General features: G+C 35.4%; 1 protein-coding gene across 2 annotated transcripts; it reads right to left on the minus strand.

Annotated features, from left to right (window-relative positions):
- Positions 1–312: 312 nt before the first annotated feature.
- LOC128264014 (piezo-type mechanosensitive ion channel component-like) lies at positions 313–20,567 on the minus strand. Of its 2 annotated transcripts, none has more exons than XM_052999300.1 (7): positions 20,476–20,567; positions 20,145–20,406; positions 19,699–19,922; positions 19,509–19,635; positions 19,332–19,451; positions 18,802–19,167; positions 313–442 (listed from the first exon to the last, which is right to left on the minus strand). In XM_052999300.1, exons 1-6 carry the CDS (start codon positions 20,534–20,536, stop codon positions 18,864–18,866), a joined length of 1,098 nt encoding a protein of 365 aa, XP_052855260.1. In that variant the 5' UTR covers positions 20,537–20,567; the 3' UTR covers positions 313–442; positions 18,802–18,863. The 2 variants fall into 2 exon arrangements, with proteins under 2 accessions (XP_052855260.1, XP_052855261.1); XM_052999301.1 differs by having other exon boundaries at positions 351–419.
- Positions 20,568–20,608: the final 41 nt, after the last annotated feature.

The raw sequence follows: 20,608 nt of genomic DNA on the forward strand, positions 1-20,608 counted from the left end.
TAAATCCCACACTGTATGCTCCCATAAAATTTTAAAGCACTCAGAATTTTTTGTTTTCCCAAAATTTTGTTTTGACTTCGTGAATGTGTAACGCTTACATATGCTTAAAGTTCAACAAAAAGAAATATAAATACTTAGCTACTAATTAATTTTGTAGTTCACATTATAAAATCGCCTTTTACTGATACATAATTCAAATTTTCATATAACGAAAATAGAAAACTCTTGCTTATTTTCCACTTACCGTTACTTTCGTTGGCAACTCATTTTCATAAATATTCATGCCATAAATGTATTGGGCTATCAGTAGGAACTGGGCATAGAGAACCACAAAAAAACTGGATCGCATCATTGAACGACGTTGATTTGGTATCATCCATAAAATATTTGCCCAAATTAGTAAAACAAAAGTAAGCCAACTATGATAAACAATTGACCAAATCTGCGATTACAAATTAACGAAAAAAAAATAATTTTAAGGAAAAACAAGAAGAAACGCTAGAGTCGAGGGCCCCGATTACACAGGTAGACTAAATCTAAACTTGTTTGGCTCAAGACTAAGCGCTTGTGATTCTGAAATTATTTTAGCTGCAGATTACTAATCAGAAATCAAAAACTTTCGATCGCATGCCAGTTTTGAAGATATTGTATCAAATATTTGACTTTAAGGCTATTTTGTAGAGCCTAATAACAACGAATCTTACTTGGCCCAGAGCTGTAGGTAAGTTTTAACATCAAACTTTCTACTTAAATTTTGAACCAGAAAATTTCACGTGTGCCCGCAGTTTAAAATAAATATTTAACTAAGGTACTTTAGTTATTTTTTGTATTTATATTAAAAAGGGCGCATTCAATATATTCTATACGTTGGCCACTGTTTCCTCAAAACGGGCACGTGATGAAAATCTTTCGGTTTCGGAGAAATTATCTGAAAATAAAATCCTTGCAGAATCATAAGCGCATAGATTTATTTTTGAACCAGTGTAGTGTAGCGGCGCCTGAAGAACGTTTGTTTGTTTTGGCTTGAAAACTGGCAATTATTTTAGTATTTAGTGACCTTTGGAGACTAGCCAGATGCATAGCCAAATTTAGTGTCGGAAAATAGTGTTTAGCAAAAAAAATACTAGTTAGTATTTTTGCGGGTGATGCCAGATAGTTCTACAATCAGCTGTTGCTGAGAAGCTTGTCATAAACCGAAATGGCGGATTGCTCAGCTGGCAGAAATTTCTGGAAAAGGCCGAAACCGACGCCGCATGATTTTTGAACTTCCTTCTTAATTAAACCGGCGTGGCAATTAGACGTGTTAAATTTTATTCGTTCCCATTCGGCAAAGTGGTGAAAAAAAATATACACGTAGTATTTCAAAGTTCTCGCAAAGTGATTTTTCCCGCGAATAATTCAAGCAAAGAAGTGAGTTGTGGGGGTTTTTTCGCTAAGTATTTTTCAAGTGCTGTATTTTCGGTTTTTTTTTAAAGGCCGATACATCCGCCGCGGCAAGCCAGCCCGAGTGCATGTGCAAGGTGCCCGGTAAACTTTCGCCGTTGTCCAGGGGAGCACCCACATCGGCCGGGAATTTGGATCTGCCCTGTGGAGCACCCACGCTGCCCAGCGATTCGGATCCGCCCGGAAGAGCACCCCATTGACCGGCGATCTGCAGTCGCCCTGTGGAGCACCCGCATTTGGCAGCGAACCACAGTGCCTTAGGGAGCACCCCAAATTTCTCAGCGATCAGCAGTTGAAACAGTGAACTCTCTCGTTTAATTCAACGAGGAATTACCTCGGCCAAATAATCATATAAGCTAGGAAAAAAAAAATGTTCAATTAGATCGGCCCTAACCCGAATCTAAAAAAATTTAAAATCTACGCTTGGGCTCGATTTTAACATTATTTATAAGCAAAAAAAAAAAAAAATCAAGCTTGCAAGAAAATTTTCACGTGCATATCAGCGAACGGCCTACACTGGAAGAAATTCCTAAACATGTGTTAACGTAAATCAAGAAAAATGTATTTAAAGATTAAGTGATTGAAAATTGAATAATTATGTTATGAAAAAAAAATGTAAATTAATTAAATAATTATAAGATCTAAACTAAGTTATGATTCATCTAGTGCGCGGTTAGCTTACGGTTTCTATCTCCCTGCCAAAAGTTTTCTTAAATTCGTTTTGATTGGAAAAAGAACAAAAAAAAAAAAATAATAATTATGAAACGTTTATAAGTGCACATATAATATAATATACAATATACACATATAATATACATTATATTATATTATATTTATATATAAATATAACCCATGTCAAAGCAGGAATGCCTTGATTTCTTTTCCAGCCTGCCTGCGTCGGAAGATCGATCGTCCGCCGAGGAACCAGCTGTTTTACCATTATTTCAAATTACTAAAGAAAAAATGAACATATTTGTGCCTATTAAATTCAAATAAACAAAAAAAATATATATATATATCAATGCCGAAAATGTAAGAAAATCATTACTTATAAATTTAACCTTGCAAAAAAAAAAAATTAATTAAACCAAAAAAATGAATTCTTTAAATTTACACTGAGAATATTTCCTCTGAAAAAAAAATAATAATTTAATAAAATTAAAATTAATTAACTAGCGAACCACTGATGAATGATGAAATGAGAATGAATATTTATAATAATAAAAGAACAAATTATTGAAATTCCTTTGAACATAAACTATTTATTTTGAAAATTTATATTGTCTAATATACCCATTTCTTATATTTACTATATTTATGCACTAGTTTATACTGTCACCATACATATGTATTCTACATTAATAATTATATACACCTGTGAAGCCCAGTATTTACCCATGAGGTTTAATACTTATTATATTTTATCTTTTCTCGCCGAAATTGTTTCACCCTGTCGTAAATTATCTAAGAAAGATTAAATATGTTACTTGCGATTGAAATAATTATTAAATTGGAAGCTTAATGAACTAACTAACTGAACTCAGCTAATGTCTCTGCGGTCTTAGAGTATACAAGGGATCACCAGAGTTATGCTCTAGCGGCAGGTGGTCATAGGTAGGGTGGGCAATATGCGAGCCAAATTACTAAGGCGTCGCAAACAACAAATTTCTCTTTCTTTCTTTTACACTGTTCCCTTTCAATAATTTCTCAAAACTTTTTTTTTTAATTATGCATCTTTTCTTTCCGGTTAAGTAACTAACTTTTGATATTCTCGCATGCACGCTCAATTCTGATTTTATTAATAGTAATACGTAGACCGTGTCAAGATCTGTACGAGCAAGACCTCCACCCCCCAAGCCGACGAGCTAGAGCCGGAATATTTAGCGTGCCCAGCCAATACAGATCCTTGAAAACATTAAAAGTACTTTGCACTTTAGTCGAACGTTACACGCTACAGTAGTTACAAATAATACTATTTTTTAGTCAAAATAGCATGGGTAAAAAAATGTCGTAGTTGTACATCTGCAATTCTTAAAATCACGGAGGATATACACAGAAAGATGCACAAATAACTTTACAGAGCTTTAAGCAATATAGTGAGTTCTTTAATCCGATAGATCACTTTGTGTTGCGAAAACCTACGATTGCAGAGAAACATCCAGTCTTTCCTCACTAGCCGACGTCAGTCAGTTGTTAAAGTCCTCTTGGAGCTTGGCAAGGCTATGTCTCGGGTCCATTACTCTTCACAATTTATGTAAATGGTCTTTCTGATGTCCTATCAAAGTGTATGGACCAAATGTATGCCGACGATCTGGATATTTAATCATGGATTTAACAGGAATTTAGGCTGGTCACCCAGTAGGCCGAGAGTAACTGTGCCCAGAACGTCAAAATGCATTGTAATTTTTATAAGCTTTAACAATAACCAGTACCTTATCATAGAATGATCAAATAATTATTGCGGCAGGAAAATCGCAAGGCAACTCAGATATGTTCAATACCTCTTTTCCATATACACAAAGCTTCCACAAGTTAAATTAATTATTATTCCAGCTGTTTTTGATGGTATTATGATATTTGGAAAATGCTACTCAGTGCGTAAAAACCTATTAGTTGGTTTAAGGCTAACATTTTGTTAATGCTTAACAAAACTATAAAAACAACAGGGCCAAATTACCAGTTAAGCCTTTTGCACTTTGTCGACTCAAATATAAAAAATAGACTTGTGCCTCCAAGTAATGTTCTATAGTGGTCCACTAACATCTTTTTTTGTGCGCTGCTAAATTATGGAATTATCTACCACACAACTTTATATAAGTTTTTTCACACAAATTTGTCAAAATATCGAAACTAAAACAACAAAAAAATTAATACGATCGGTCGTGTTTCTTCGCTAAGCTTACCAAACAGAGTTGCTTACACCAATAGCGGTGACCACAACCTAAAAATAGATTTCTTATCTATTCGGAACCCATAATTACGTACACCTGTAACAGCAAAACAACCAACAGGCATCCAAGAAGAGTATGCGAGACCCCTCAGAACAGAAAACACACTAACACGACAGATTCATGTACTCATCTGTAGCGAATGCTAATCGGCAAAAGGTCCAGCAACAGCAACCTCAGCCTTCTACATCAAGTGTTAATTAATTCTATCCTCAAACCACCGGAAGATCATAGCTTACGATAACAAAGACGAAGACGATGAATTATCAACGAGCTCAAGCGAACTGCAAATAACCAACGATAAGTCCACTACCAAACACCATCTCTCAATCTTAACCAGATCTTAAAAACTTACCAACACAAAAAAACTAAATACAATTAGAATATTTAGGATTAGGAAATGACCCACGCTATATTACAATGAAATATAAATGGCTATATCAATAATTATAATGAATAATACTTCTAAGACTTCATAAGCAGATAAAAAAATATCCCAAAGATTCCCTACCCCAGTAAATTACAAAATTATCAACACAACTTCCACATCTGCCTCGGCGGGTGCCACTTTACTGATTCACAAGTCAGTTGAGCAAAACCTATCTCAGTAGGCCGTGATTTCGACGCAACTGCGATCGAAATCCAATCATTAATATAATTCAAAATTGCCCGTCACAGACTTAGAAACATCAAGAACACCCACTGCAACACCCACCCTTATCACAGGGGACTTTAATGGACGGAATTCACTTTGGGGATCACTCTCATTTAACAAGAGAGTAAGGGTATTAGCTCAACACATCCAAAACACAACGGACAGCCTTCATCTTTTTTCACCCACAATTGCTATACACACGTTGACATAGCTTTATGTGAGACTCTTACTAATAAATATAATAAAATAATCCAACCAAGACGCAAGCAACCTTAATAAAATTATTTTGCAAAGCAGTATTGTGTCCCACGGTAGAACAGATGTAGAGAAACTTTAATAGGAACATAATGACGACAAATTGAATTAAATATAAAAAAAAAATAATGCTCAGTATAAAAAAATATTCTTACTAGTTAAAACATTAGTATTACCAGTAACCATACAACATATAGACCCCCGGTGCTCTCAGCAGCAGGCCCCGGCACTTCGTGTGCATTCGGGTTTTTTGCTCTCTCATTCGTATTCTCATTTTTATGCTCGCGCACTCATTGCACGAGTTCAGTCGCTCAGTCGCAGAGAGGCTCTTTTTGAAGAAGGTTGCCTTGTGTTTGAATTGGTCTTTGTATGTATGCGTGATCATGCATTCTCATACACGGGAGCATGTGTGCGTTTTTTTCATTTTACATTGAGGAAGTCCGGAAGTTGCTTTATAGGAGTAAGAAGCGAACTCAGTGACTTCCACATAATAGATTCGATTTAACAAATACGATGAGATCCAATTCAGAAATGTGGAGATAATTCCAAGCCAGGAATGTTTAGTAAGTAAGCTAGTTAGTATATAATTCGGAACGAGCCGGATCGGAAAAATAAATGAAAAAAAATTATAACTTTGCTGTTTTTAAATTTTTTTTTTTGTTCTTCGACATATAGTAATAGTTAAATATTTCAGAATTACGGTTTAAATTTAATCAACAACAAAAAAAAACAAAAATATTTAAAAAACAAGAAAGGAAGCAAACTTCGGCAAGCCGAAGTTCATATACCCTTGCAGTTATTTCAAAAACTAAATACTCTTGAAAACGTTAAAATTTTGCGTGTATGTTGAAAAACATTGAAGCTATTATGATTTGCAGCTTAATTTTGATAGTTCCTATGGCAGCTACTCGATTGTTCCTATGGGAGCTATATGCTATAGTCGTCCGATTTTGTTGAAATTTAAACCGTAATTCTGAAATATTTAACCATTACTATATCTCGAAGAACTAAAAAAAAATTAAAAAACAACAAAAATATAATTTTTTTTATTTATTTTTATGATTGTTTCTATGGCAGCTATAAGCTATAGTCGTCCGATTTAGATGAAATTTAAACCGTAATACTGAAATATGTAACCATGTATGTATCGTCCGATTTAGATGAAATTTAAACCGTAATACTGAAATATTTAACCATTACTATATCTCAAAGAACTAAAAAAAAATAAAAAAAACAGCAAAAGTATAATTTTTTTTATTTATTTTTATGATTGTTTCTATGGCAGCTATAAGCTATAGTCGACCGATTTAGATGAAATTTAAACCGTAATACTGAAATATGTAACCATTACTATATCTCGAAGAACTAAGAAAAAAATTAAAAAACACCAAAGTTATAATTTTTTTTTATTTATTTTTCCGATTGTTCCTATGGGAGCTATATGCTATAGTCGTCCGATCCGGCTTGATCCGACTTATATACTACCTGCAATAGAAGGACAACTTTTGGGAAAGTTTCATGCAGATAGCTTTAAAACTGAGAGACTAGTTTGCATATAAACGGACGGACAGACGGACAGACGGACAGACTGACAGACGGACAGACGGACGGACATGGCTAGATCGACTCTCCTAGTGATGCTGATCAAGAATATATATTATAGGGTCGGAGATGTCTCCTTCACTGCGTTGCAAACTTCTGACTGAAATTATAATACCCTCTGCAAGGGTATAAAAATTTTAAAAAATCTAACCTTTTTATTTTGTAATTTTTTTTAGAAATTCTTTTTGATTATTTAATTATTTGACAGTTCAGAATTACGCTTTTAATTTTATTGAAATAAGAAAACAATATCATATAGCTGTCATAGGAACTCAAATAATTGAGCTGAAAATCATCATGGCTTCAATGCTTTTAAACATACACGCAGGTAACTTCAAGAATATTTAATTTTTGCAATAGCTGCAAGGGTATATGAACTTCGGCTTGTCGAAGTTTGCTTCCCTTTTTGTTTTTTGAATAAGATTTAACTGAAAGAATTATTCTTAAGATAATGTTAAAAATCCATGGATATTTGTGGCATATAGTTTGATTTTCTACGCATTGCCTTGTATTACTGGTCATGAAACAGTCTTTAATATAGACATGATTACCAGCATAGCGTAGTGTTAAGCCGCTCAACTCTCGCAAGTTTCTCTCAATGTTTCTTGAAACATTAAAATTATGATTAACTTGCGTATATGTTCAGAAACTTTGAAGCTATGATGATTTGCAGCTTAATAAATCGATAATTCCTATGGCAACTATATAATATCGTTTTCCGATTTTAATAAAATTAATTTAATTATTCTAAACTATCAAATTATTACAAAATCCAAAAGAATTAAAAAAAAAAATACAAAAAAGAAAAGTTTCATTTTTAAACAAAATGTTTTTATATATTATTGTTTCTATGGGAGCTATATGATATAGTCGTCCGATTTTAATGAAATAAGAAACAGCAAAGTTATAATTTTTTGTATTTATTTTTCCGATTGTTCCAATGGCATCTTTATGATATTGTCGTCCGATTTTGATAAAATTTAAACCGTAGTTCTGAATTATTTAACCATTACTATATACAGAAGATCCAAAAAAAAAGTTAAGAAATAGCAAAGCTATATTTTTTTTTTCCTTTATTTTTTTCGATTGTTCCAATGGGAGCTATATGCTATAGTCGTCCGATCCGGCTCGTTCCGACTTACTTACTACCTGCAATACAAAGACAACTTTTCTGAAAGTTTCATGCAGATAGCTTCAAAACTGAGAGACTAGTTTGCATAGAAACGGACGGACAGACGGACGTGGCTAGATCGACTCTCCTAGAGATACTGATCAAAAATATATATACTTTATAGGGTCGGAAATGTCTCTTTCACTGCGATGCAAACTTCTGACTGAAATTACAATACCCTCGGCAAGGGTATAAAAATATACAAACAAAACAAAAAAACTTTAATTTTGAAAAGACGATTAAACAGAAAGAAAAGTATTCAACTCAAAAAAAATCAATGATATGATTAAAACAAATGCATAATTATTTTATAAAAGCGCGACGCCAAAAAAAAGCTCAATGAGCGATAAACCAAATAAAGACGTCGAATCTGCGCGATCCGAAGAGACGGGTACTTTTCGTATATTTCAACTCGCGATAGCTATGTGCATAAAATGTCTACTCGGCCCTACTGAAGGTCGTTAGCCAGAGAGCACGGTCTTGCTCCCCCTCTCTACCTACTCTTACATTTTCTTTTTCGGAGAGGAGTTCTCAGTGTAAAACCCCCATCTGACTCGACCACTGGCGCACCAACAATATGCAGCGGTAAAACGTCTGCAATTGCACCAAAAGAAATAGCAACAACTACAGCAACGGCAGCAAAATTAACAACAGAGACAGTGTTGTTACATTCGATCGTTATCTATTTTAATGAGATCACTGTAAACTCCAGCTGCCGGCATTAACATTTCTCCATCGCTACCTTGCTCTTGTCGTTTCTCCCTTTTTCGCATATATATACCGATTGTGGCTTTCCGATTTTTTGCTCGCTGGATGTGAACACAATGTGTTTTTGTCGTTGTCTTTCCCCCGCAATTTGTAAGCCCAAACTAAATATATATTGTAACTATTAAATTAACGAGTTATTATTTAAATAAATAAAGCTGACAAAAAGCTTGTGGTGTCAACATTGGTGACCCCAACGTGATAGTGGTTCTTGAGTGCGTTGAAAAGTTTTATTTGAAAATAATTTTGGAGCCCATGCTTAAAGTGTTATGCAATAAAGTTGATAACAGCTAGTGATTTGCAAATAATTGGATCAAAGTTTTTCATCAAACGGAGACTCCGTTATTTCGCACGTCGCCTTTAACGCTGTTTTGAAACAGTTCAACTACAAACACATACATACATACGAACAAACTTCAATGCGTTTGTTGGCGCCTGCTGAAGAAGTTTTCGTTCAGACAACTTTAAATTCCTCTTTGACGAAGATTTAATTTAACAAAATACAAAAAAAAGGTCGAATCCTGATTTGCCTCTGCTGCCATCGGTTCCTGAAAAGATTGAAAAACTGACGTTTCTTTTGATCGACTTATGGTCTTCGGCAGAGAACTAACTCCTGACAAAATTGGATCAATCAGTGACAAAATTGGATTAATCAGTGTTATCGATTTGGATGATTTATAATCCTTTATGGTGTGTAATCGGTTTCGTTTTCCCGAACTAAAGTTGCCATCTTTTTCTGGAGGATATACTGAGTACGCAGATTTCATGTCGATGTTCTACACAATCATTGATAAAGGCCCCGAGTTAACCAACATTGAAAAGCTGCAGCACTTACGTTCCTGTTTACTTAGCCCACCGCTGGATGCCATAAAGTCGTTAGATATATCGTCAGCCAACTAACCAGTGGCTTTAGATCTGCCTAATAAACGGTATTCTAATAATTGTCTTGCTTTCCAGTCTCACATCAAGGAGATATTTGGTTTTGGAAGGGTGGATTCTTTAGCGACAAAAACTTCGGGAGTTTTCGGATAAAATCAACTCAAACCCGCAAGGCTTTGGATTCGTTGAGATCAGCTCAGGAGATTGCTGATTCCTTAATCATTTACATACTGTTGCAAAAATGGGATTTTTCCTCGCAAACTGGTTGAGAAGAGGCCACCTCCATGGACAAAATACTCTCGGCGAAGGAATTCTATGAATTTTTGGAGAATCGGAGAATCTATTAATAGCAGGAGATCGTTTGTTGCCTACCAGAGTACCAATCTAGCATGTAAATTTTTCAATGCGTCCGAGCATCCCATGCCTCCTTGCGGCATGCTGAGATCAAGAAGCTGTCTCTATGCTTAAAATGTGGGCACCACTGTCGGAAATTGCCGCGTTTGTGGAAATAGGCACCACACATAATTGCATTTTTATACAAATTTTTTCGCAGCTAGAAATTGAAACTGATTCTGCCATTATTTCTGAGGTTAATGCCTCCAGTTCTTAGCCAACTACCTCTCTAGTTGTTTAAGGCCCAGCTTCTGATATTACGCTATTGGCCACTGCTGTTGTACTCGTAAAAAGACGTTCCGGTTTATTCATTCAATAGAGCATTGCTTGATTCAGGCACTAACCATACAACATATAGACTGGTCATTTCATACGACGCATTTGGACACAAAAAAACGGATCGCGGGAGGTCCCCCGTGTTCACAGCAGCAGGTCCATGCACTTCGTCTGCGTTCGGCTTTTTTGCTCTCTCATTCTTATTCTCATTTTTATGCTCGCGCACTCATTGCACGAGTTCAGTCGTTCAGTCGCAGAGAGGCGCTTTTTGATGAAGGCTGCCCTGCGCTTGAATTCGTCTTTGTATGTATGCGTGATCATGCATTCTCATACACGGGAGCATGTGTGCGTTTATTTCATTTCGGCGCATCAAGAATATTTTGTCTTTTGCCACTTTTCAAACTTGGTACCCTAAGAATATGGGCGTATTTACTATTGGGTTATGATATAAATATGAATATTATTTGTTGTAATATATTTTTAAAATATTTCAGCATACATTTTATTTTTATTTACAAATTCAAATAAGTGGTAGCAGTAAAATGTTTTACATATATGTATGTATTCGAATTTATAGAAATCAGTCCACTGAGATGGGAACAGAGCATATCGCAGTCGTGTCACTTGAAACACCGACTGCTCTTCAGTGGTTGAGAAAACTTCAAACTAAATCAGTTCTTGTCGATTTTTTGCGAGCGGTTGGTGCCTGCATACCCTACCGACGATTGCTTTTAAGGGGAGCGGGCTTTTAGGACACTTGTTTTAAATGTTAGTGATCTTTGGTTGATTTATTTTTAATGATTCGCAGTGTTATTTTAATTGTCTTTAAACAATTCGTTATAATTCAAGATATTGGTACAATTAAAATCTAAAATTATTATCATTAAAATAAATTATTATCATTAAAAAAATGTGGATTTTTATATTTGTTCCATTTACCTTTTCAAAAATATTAAAGTATTTTATTATTTATTACTTGTTTAAATTGCGAGATCTTTTTGCAGAATCCATGGAAGGCTGAGGTGACTTGGGATGAGAGTCTTTCTTAAATCTTGCAATCAACTTGGATTGACATTCGGGCATGTTCGGCGGTTTACATTTCCTAGACTAGTATTAGATCCAAAAAGTACAACAGAAGTTCATGGATTTTGTGATGCCAGCATTAAGGCCTATGGAGGTTGCGTGTACATTGTCTCCAAGTCAGTTGAGGAAATTAGTCACTTGTTGTGCTCGAAGTAAAGAGTAGCCCCATTGAAAACGATTACCGTACCAAAGCTGGAATTGTCTGGAGCGTTATTGTTGTCTTAACTAATGAGTTCAGTTGAGCAGATTGGATGTTTCGATGTAAGGTAGTTTTGTTGTTTAATGTATTTGTCGCCAACCGTGTGACATCTATTGAACAGGCAACATGGAACGGCGGTATTTTACCACAGATCACAATCTTGCTGACATTCTTTGTAGGGGAGCAACTCCTGATCAGTTTCCATGGTCCAACATTTGCTAGTCAAAGTTAAGATAATTGGCCTTCCCCTTATTTCCTCCATCCAATGAGCTTCGAAGGAACGTACTGCTGGTCAATTCAGCTAATTTTGATTACACAACTGCAAGTATGTAAATTTATTTCCTGTCATGCAACGTGTTTTTGAATACGTCTCAAAATTTATTTGCCGTCGTCGTCATTATGGGCTTTGCGTTACGGATGTTAAACATGAAATTCTTATTCGACTTGTTCAGCGTGCCCACATGTGGGATGATATAAAGGAGCTACAGGCAAAAGGAGTTTTAAAAAGGCCAGCCTAATCGAGTCGCTATTAACGTTTCTGGATGATCATGGCGCTTTGCGGGTTGGCGGCGGACTTCAAAATTCTACACTTTAATACGACGCACAACACCCAATAATTTTGCCTAAGAATTATCCTATCACAATGGCTATCATTCGAAGCTTTCATAAGCTGCACGCCAGACCCCGTGCATTGCTTTCCAATTTGCGCTTGCAATATTTACCCATTGGACGGTTGGAGAGCGTCGCAAGAGTTTTCAGTAAATGCATTAAATGCTTCCAGGCTAAGCCAAAATTGAATGAACATGTATGGGTAGACTCCCGAGCATTTGAAGCTAGTGGAGTCGACAAATGCGGTCCCTTTCACTACAGGTCCACTGTTCGCAGCAGGCCTTCAGTTAAGTGCTACATTTCAGTTTTTATTTGCTTTTAAACCAAGGCTGTGCATGTAGAGCTTATTCAAGACCTAACAACCAGATCGTTTCTCGGTGCGTTAAAGCAATTCATTGTTAGGCGAGGCTAGCCCAATCAAATTTGGAGTGATAACGCCACTAACTTTGTAGGCTGAATTGGGGGAGCTAATTTGATTTGTTTTGAGTGACACTCATTTTGCTTCAGTTAGCCAATTTCGTCTGGCTGAAAATATTTACTGGCACTTCATTCCTCCTCGATTGCCCCATTTGGGAGGTGTGTGGGAGGCAGCAGTAAAATCGAACAAGCATCAAAGCTGCTCTGATTTGAGGAACTGCGGACTTTCTTACTTTCATCTTGGTGGACCTGCTGAGGCTCTGTTAGATCCTGATTAAACTGCTTAAAACTATAATCGTTTGGACGGCTGGCAACGTGTGACTCATCTTCAGAAAATCTCTTGGGCTCGTTGGCGTAAGGAGTATCTGACCCTGATGCTACAACGCTCCAAAAGGCGCCTCGCAACCAGATCTCTTCAGTCGGATGATCTGGTCCTCGTCGAGGATGAGAATCTTCCACCAATGCGTTGGCCCCTGGCCTGAGTGGTCAAACTTATTCCAAGAAAGGATGGCATTTAGAGCTTGTTCAAGACCTAGCAACTAGCTCGTTTCTCGGTGCGCTAAAGCGATTCATTGCTACCTTGTTAATAAGCGTATAATCCACGCAAAGTCGTTGGGAACCGTCGTTTTTCTTAGCAAGCACTACCGGGCTTGTAATTTCAGAGTCGGACTCTTCGATTACGCCGTTTGAGAGCCACTGCTCGATCTGATCGTCAATTACTTTCGTTTCAGCGAATGCAAATCTACGCGGACGCGAAAAGATTGGGGTTTCGTCGTTTAAAATGATTTTCGTTTCAATGTTTATTGACTCCGTTGGTTTAGGAATGTACTTCGTTATTAGTTCAGGAACCTCTTTCTTTGCATACTCACTGGCTGATTGATAAATATCGAGTTCTTCGTTGTCAAGCACTGCTTCGATGTGCATTAAATTGGATTCCAATTCATCTTCGTCAAGATTGTTCAACTTTCGCACACGCAAACCACTTGGACAGAACGAAACTTCTGCTTGCAAGCACAGTTCTTTCCCTATAATCAAACGAGTGTCCATACAATCACACGGAACTATGAAGAAGTTCAAGTCATTAACATTGCTGTCAATCGATACTGCTTGCTTACACTGTCCAATCGGCTTGAACTTATACACTGCACTATTACAACCTTGGCAAAGCTAACTGCTTGTTTAAGTCTTCGCGCAAAATGTTGAACTTGTTGCCCGTATCAAACAGCCCACGCAATTTTGATTTTGAATTGAAACTGGTTTGCTCGTCTTGTCACTGTGCTCACTTAAAACTCGCGCGTTGGGCTTGCTTTCTGCGACTGTCTTTTCGCTTTGTGGACAATTCTTGGAAATGTGTCCAAATTTGTTGCACTTGAAACACTTTCTTCCTTTTTCTTTGTTGCTGCAGCCACCAGAAATATGTCCCTTTTCACCACAGTTGTAGCAAATAACTTCTTTTATTTCGATTTTGCACTTATTGTTTGGTAGTCCTTCAATTTGCACTTGAATTCGGTCATGTTTTTAGCACCGTACAGAATTGATCTATTTAAAGAAAGTTCGTCGATACCGTCGATCACATATTGAATAAGAGCTTCTTCCTTAACATTTCCTCGGGATGCAATATCTTTCATGCGATAAAAGTATTCTTGCACATTTTCGTTTACACGTCGTTTGCTCTCTCCTAGTTGCATATGTATTTGTTTGCTGCTTACTCTCGACTTGAACTCATTTAGCAAAGAGTCCTTTAATACATTCCACGAATTTAATCCCTTTTCGCTCAATATAAACATCTTAGCGACACCTTTAAGTGACTTTTTGGCGAAGATAAGCTATTGTAGCGCTCTCCAACCCATAAGTATGGTTTGATCTTCAAAGTCGCTTATCCATACCTCAACTGGAATTTCATCACTCCCATCAAAATGTTTAATTGAATCTTCTATGTCTCGAAAACTTAGAGCAAATCGCGGCATATCAAATTCCTTGATACGTTGCGAATTCGACTTTCTCTTCCTTTCGCCTGTAGAAGGTATTTCTACTCCTGTTCATCATGATTGAAATCGTCCACTTCGTTGAAAAAGAGAAGTTAATTCCCAAAACTGCGCATATTGATATCAAATCTTTGTCTTTCAATTGTTTTTATATAAATTGCGTCATTTTCGTCATACTGAAAGCCAGCAAATTCACGTAAACGTTTGCGATTGTTTCTGTTCCCTTCTCCTTGGAATATGAATTTGTGAAGTGCACAAATTGCACTTTTCACTTTCACCTTCAGCTTTCCTCGGATACGTCCCGGCGAGCTCCCAAATGTGGTGTTTTTATTTATTAAATAGGTTATTATTTAAATGTTTGATTATTAATATTAATAATCATAGTAAGAAATCTGAATCTTTGTGTTTGATTTAACCGTCGTCACGTCGTCACACGTCGTTCGCTTGAGCACTTCTTTACTCAACTCGATCCCGTCAGCAACTAACGCTCGTCCTCTTGATATGTTGCTCTGCTCGTCTCCTCGTCGTCACATCTCGTTTTAGTGATCGTCGTCTTCTTTTCCATCGGCTCTTCTTCCTTTGGAATGTGTCTTTTGACCATCTACTCGTCTTCTTAGTTTTAGCTGCTTCTCTCGTTGTCTAGGGCGTCATGTCATACGAATGCTGGGGTTTTATGGGAGGGATTCGGGGAATAATGCAATCTCACTCCCACATATATGATAGCGTTTTCCGCTCCTAATAAAATTAAAAGCATAGTTCTGAGCTGTTAAATTTAAGAATTAAAAAAAAAAAGTTATATTTTCTTAACATTTATTTTTTTTAATATTTTTGTTGTCTCCAGTAAGCATCCTTGTTAAGAGATGTGCATCAAATGCACTAATTTTAAAAGAACTTTAAATTTAAAGTTTGAAAAAAGTTTACTAACATGTTTAAAGGTGCATTTTCCCTATCATTAAATTGTGTCGGACGTCTTTTTTGTTGGTACTCATTTTAAAAACGCCAAACACACCTGAACGAACATAATTTTTGCAATTTCGGCAAAAGATTTCCTTTCTTAAAGGTGTAAACTTCAAATTGATATTCGTCCTTTTAGAGTAAACTCAAAGCATTTATTTAACTGAGCAATAAACTTTGTCACTCAGAAAACTGCAGCCATGCAACAAATGATAGTACAAAGCATAAAAAAAAGTCCCGTTACAAATGGGAATACAGTTCACATAAGTCAACACTTTAACTCAAGTATATCAAAATAATAATACTCTTATTAATAATTAAGTTTTTTCTAATTTGTGAGTAAACTATAAAAAATATTTTAGTTTGTTTTTAATAAAGTGTTAAGATAAATGATCAAACAAAATGTTATAAATCCTTATTTTGTTTATTTATTAAAAATTAGGCACTTTTGATGTAAGAATGAAATTACGTGGTGTAGTATAGTTTTTGTGGCACGACTTATATTTCTTAATAGCCTGATTCCATTGGCGCATTAAAACGCATTTAGCCTAATGCGCATTTATTTACACAGGGAATCCCATAAGACTAATAGCCTGATTCCATTGGCGCATTAAAACGCATTTAGCCGAATGCGCATTTATTTACACAGGAAATCCCATAAGGCTAAATGCCGCATTTAAAATAAATGCGATTAAAAACCATTCGCCCCGAACATTTTTAGAAAAAATACCGGAAAATACCGATGTTGAACGATATTTTGTTCGTGCCACCACTAAAACAGCTGTTTTCTATATGCTAGGTTGGCGCAATTTTTGATGTCTTTTGAATATAAAATCTATTTTGTATAAAAATGACTGAAAGCTTGAGCGCACGCTGCACATTCTGCTAGCAGTACCACAATGCATTACTGCTGGATCTCTGGCAGGAAATAACTCCCACATATACGGAGATCCTAGCCCTTTTTGGAAACTGTGGTGGTCTCCATTGCAAACCCGTCGTAACAACGTAATCAGCTTCTCTTCCTTATCGTCCAAGTTGGCAAATGCCTCGGTCGCATTATAGATGTCCTGCTGAGCATTACAGAGTTTAGTAAACTCACTCATGTTCATTAATTTTGATTAATTTCTTTTGGATTTGCCAAAATGCAAAAGTAAACAAACCCAGATCAGCTGCTTGTGCCACTCACATGTCGGAGTAGCATTAGCTAAATGCTAATGCGCCAATGGAATCAGGCACATTTAAAAAGTCCACTAATGCGGCAATGGAATCAGGCTATAAGTGCCGCATTTAAAATAAATGCGATTAAAAACCATTCGCCCCGAACGTTTTTAGAATAAATACCGGAAAATACCGATGTTTAACGATATTTTGTTCGTGCCACCACTGGAACAGATGTTTTCTATATGCAAGGTTGGCGCAATTTTTCATGTCTTTTGAATATAAAATCCATTTTGTATAAAAATGACTGAAACCTAGAGCGCACTCAGTACCATAATGCATTACTGCTGGATCTCTGGCATAAAATAACTCCCACATATACGGGGATCCTTGCCCTTTTTAGAAACTGTGGTGGTCTCCATTGCAAACCCGTCATAACGCAATCAGCTTCTGTTCCTTGTCGTCCAAGTTGGGAAATGCCTCGCATTACAGGATTTAGTAAACTCACTCATGTTCATTAATTTTAATTAATTTCTTTTGGATCGGCCAAAATTTAAAAGTAAACAAACCCAAATAAGCTGTTCGCTCCACTCAAATGTCGGAGTAGCAGTAGAAATAACAAAAATAAAAACAAACAAAACCAGAAAGGAAGCAAACTTCGGCAAGCCGAAGTTCATATACCCTTGCAGCTATTGCAAAAATTAAATATTCTTGAAGACATTAAAATTATGATTTACTTGCGTGTATGTTTAAAAGCATTGAATCTATGATGATTTGCAGCTCAATTATTTGAGTTCCTATAGCAGCTATATGATACCGTTTTCCGATTTTAATAAAATTTAAAGCGTAGTTCTAAACTGTCAAATAATTAAACAATCAAAAAGAATTTATAAAAAAATAATAATAATAATAAAATAAAAAGTTACATTAAAAAAAAAAAATTTTTTAATATTTTATTTGTTTTTATGGGAGCTATATGATATAGTCGTACGATTTTGATGAAATTTAAACCGTAATTGTGAAATATTTAACTATTACAATATGTCGAAGAACTAAAAAAAAAAATTAAAAAACAGCAAAGTTATAATTTTTTCATTTATTTTTCCGATTGTTCCTATGGGAGCTATATGCTAAAGTCGTCCGATTTTGATGAAATTTAAACCGTAATTCTGAAATATTTAACCATTACAATATGTCGAAGAACTAAAACAAAATTAAAAAACAGCAAAGTTATAATTTTTTTGTATTTATTTTTCCGATTGTTCCTATGGTAGCTATATGCTATAGTTGTCCGATCCGGCTCGTTCCGACTTATATACTACCTGCAATAGAAAGACAATTTCTGGGTAATTTTCATGCAGATAGCTTAAACACTGAGAGACTTGTTTGCGTAGAAACGGACGGATAGACGGACAGACTACAAACGAACGGACAGACGGACATGGCTAGATCGTCTCTCCTAGTGATGCTGATCAAGAATATATATACTTTATAGGGTCGGAAATGTCTCCTTCACTGCGTTGTAACTTCTGATTGAAATTATAATACCCTCTGCAAGGGTAGAAAATATTGGCACACAAGTCTTGGAGTCAGTAAAGAGTCAAGGAAAAAACAAAACTAATTGCCAATCCAAAAAAAAGACCAAATGAAATTGTTGTTGCCTTGCCTCAGTCTTATCAGTAACGAATTGGACACCAAGGAAGAAATGAAAAATTGTTAGTGTATAGCAATTTGTTCGTAGCAAGCTTACCTATCTCCCAAAGAATTTTCATTTACAAAAACAATTGTGCTCATTTTAAAGTTGAATGATTGTTAGCTGAGTAACAGGTATCTGATAGTCGGGGAACTCAACCATAGCGTACATTCTTGTTTTATTTTGTTTTTATAGTTTTTAAATTGTTGTGGGAGTATATACCCGTAATTGTTGTCTTCTTTTTATTAAAAAAAATTGGGAATTCACTAGCGGGACTAGAAAAACTACAAATATGGTTCACTATAAAAATATTTACCATCATAATAATATTAAGTAATATATAGCTGTTCTTATAAATGAATGTAGTAATATCATAAATCATATAAAAAACTGTTCCAGCATTGAGGGCTCCGCATCAACCGATAAGTCATCGGTTTTCCCTTTCACAGGTTGGGTGTTTAAAAATATACCATGGGGCTTAGGCTCTAAATTCATACGAATCGTATTGAACGTTAGCTCGTATTTTGAGCGGTTTATAAGGCTTAGCGTTGATGCAAAATATGCTAACATAACAGCAATAGGGTTTAGATACGAATCCAAATTTAGTTGTTTGTTTAACTCCAGTATTTTTCCATTTTTATTTTCTTTAAAAAGACTAAGTAAGATTTCCATTCCCATAACTCTATTTAAAAGTAAAATAAATAAGAGATATACGCGATCTTTAAATAATATATTTTACGGCTTAAGTTCTGAAAATTCGGTAGTTCTAATTGGGACACCTTTTCCTTATCCACATAGTATCTCGGATATACGACTGCTTTAATATTATTTGTCTTATGTACTCACCTGCTCCAAATTGTGTTAATGTTAATTGATCTTTGCAAAACTGGCAATTGATAAGCAAATATACATGTAATATGTATCAAAAGTGCAACAACCATAAATATCAGAGGATAGTACATTCGCCTGTTATTAAATACTTATTATATTCAGAACTGATACATTTAAATGCAGTATATTCACCGGTTTAGTTGGCGATAAAGTGCCCAGTATGTGCCAGCTATGATAAACATTAAAAAATATAGGCTTCCTGGTAAGGATGGCCTTAAAGAAGCAGCAAAGTAAAGCACGATGAGAGAAAATATAGGAGCTGGAGGAATATATTTAATAAAAATTCGTACTTATTGCTTTATAATAATATTATAATACTTACATGTCTTTAGAACTGTTCGTATATAAATTATTATCAACAGTCGATTCATCTCCGCTATTTTTACAGTATCTGGTATTTCTTTATTTACTTTTATAATTCCGTCATCGTCATTTCGAATAAGTTTCTTATGCCGTTTATGGAAGATTTTGGAAAAAATTAAATAGACAATTGTTTCTAGAAAAATAAAGAAATCTGGAAGAGTCCAGTGCGCAATGGAACCAAAACTAAAATAAACAGTTAGTTTTTAAACAAAATATGCTTTAAATCAGGGGTGCTCACTTCTAAGCACAAATGCACAATGCTAAGGGATATTTAAGGGCCGGCACAATAGATAAGCTGGCTGGGCAAAAATTGCTAAACAATAACAAATTTTCGTTTTTTTAATTGTGTGTTAGTATATGCACTGCACTAAGGAAGTTTTGAGCACCTCTGCTTTAAAGTATTACCTCAGTCCTTTAAAGTACAGAAAACCAATTTGGCGTAAGATAAAAGCTAAAGATTTTTTAGAGCTTAAGTCAATAAAAAATAAGCCAATCAGATTAATTAAAAGGTGGCCGATAAGGCAAATTGTACTTAAGACACAAAGAATTATAATAAATACGTTTAAAAAGCTTCGCTGTCTTAAATTCTTGGTTCGTAGAAGCCACGGTGATAAAAAAAACATTATGAGATATATACAAGATATACCAACAGGGCGCACCAATGAAACTAATGGTTAAAAGAAGGACATAAATAATTATTACGAATTGCTTATAAATTTAATTATTTAATTCTTACCAAAGATTAATGTCAAAGGCAAAAGAAAGCGTATTAATATGAACAACACCAGTTCTGCCATACTCTATTAGTCAATTAAATGGAAATTTCTGACAGAATAACAAAAGCAATCTCATAAATGAAGTTAGTATAT

Source organism: Drosophila gunungcola, unplaced genomic scaffold (genome assembly GCF_025200985.1).
Source record: "Drosophila gunungcola strain Sukarami unplaced genomic scaffold, Dgunungcola_SK_2 000045F, whole genome shotgun sequence".
NCBI lineage: Eukaryota > Metazoa > Arthropoda > Insecta > Diptera > Drosophilidae > Drosophila > Drosophila gunungcola.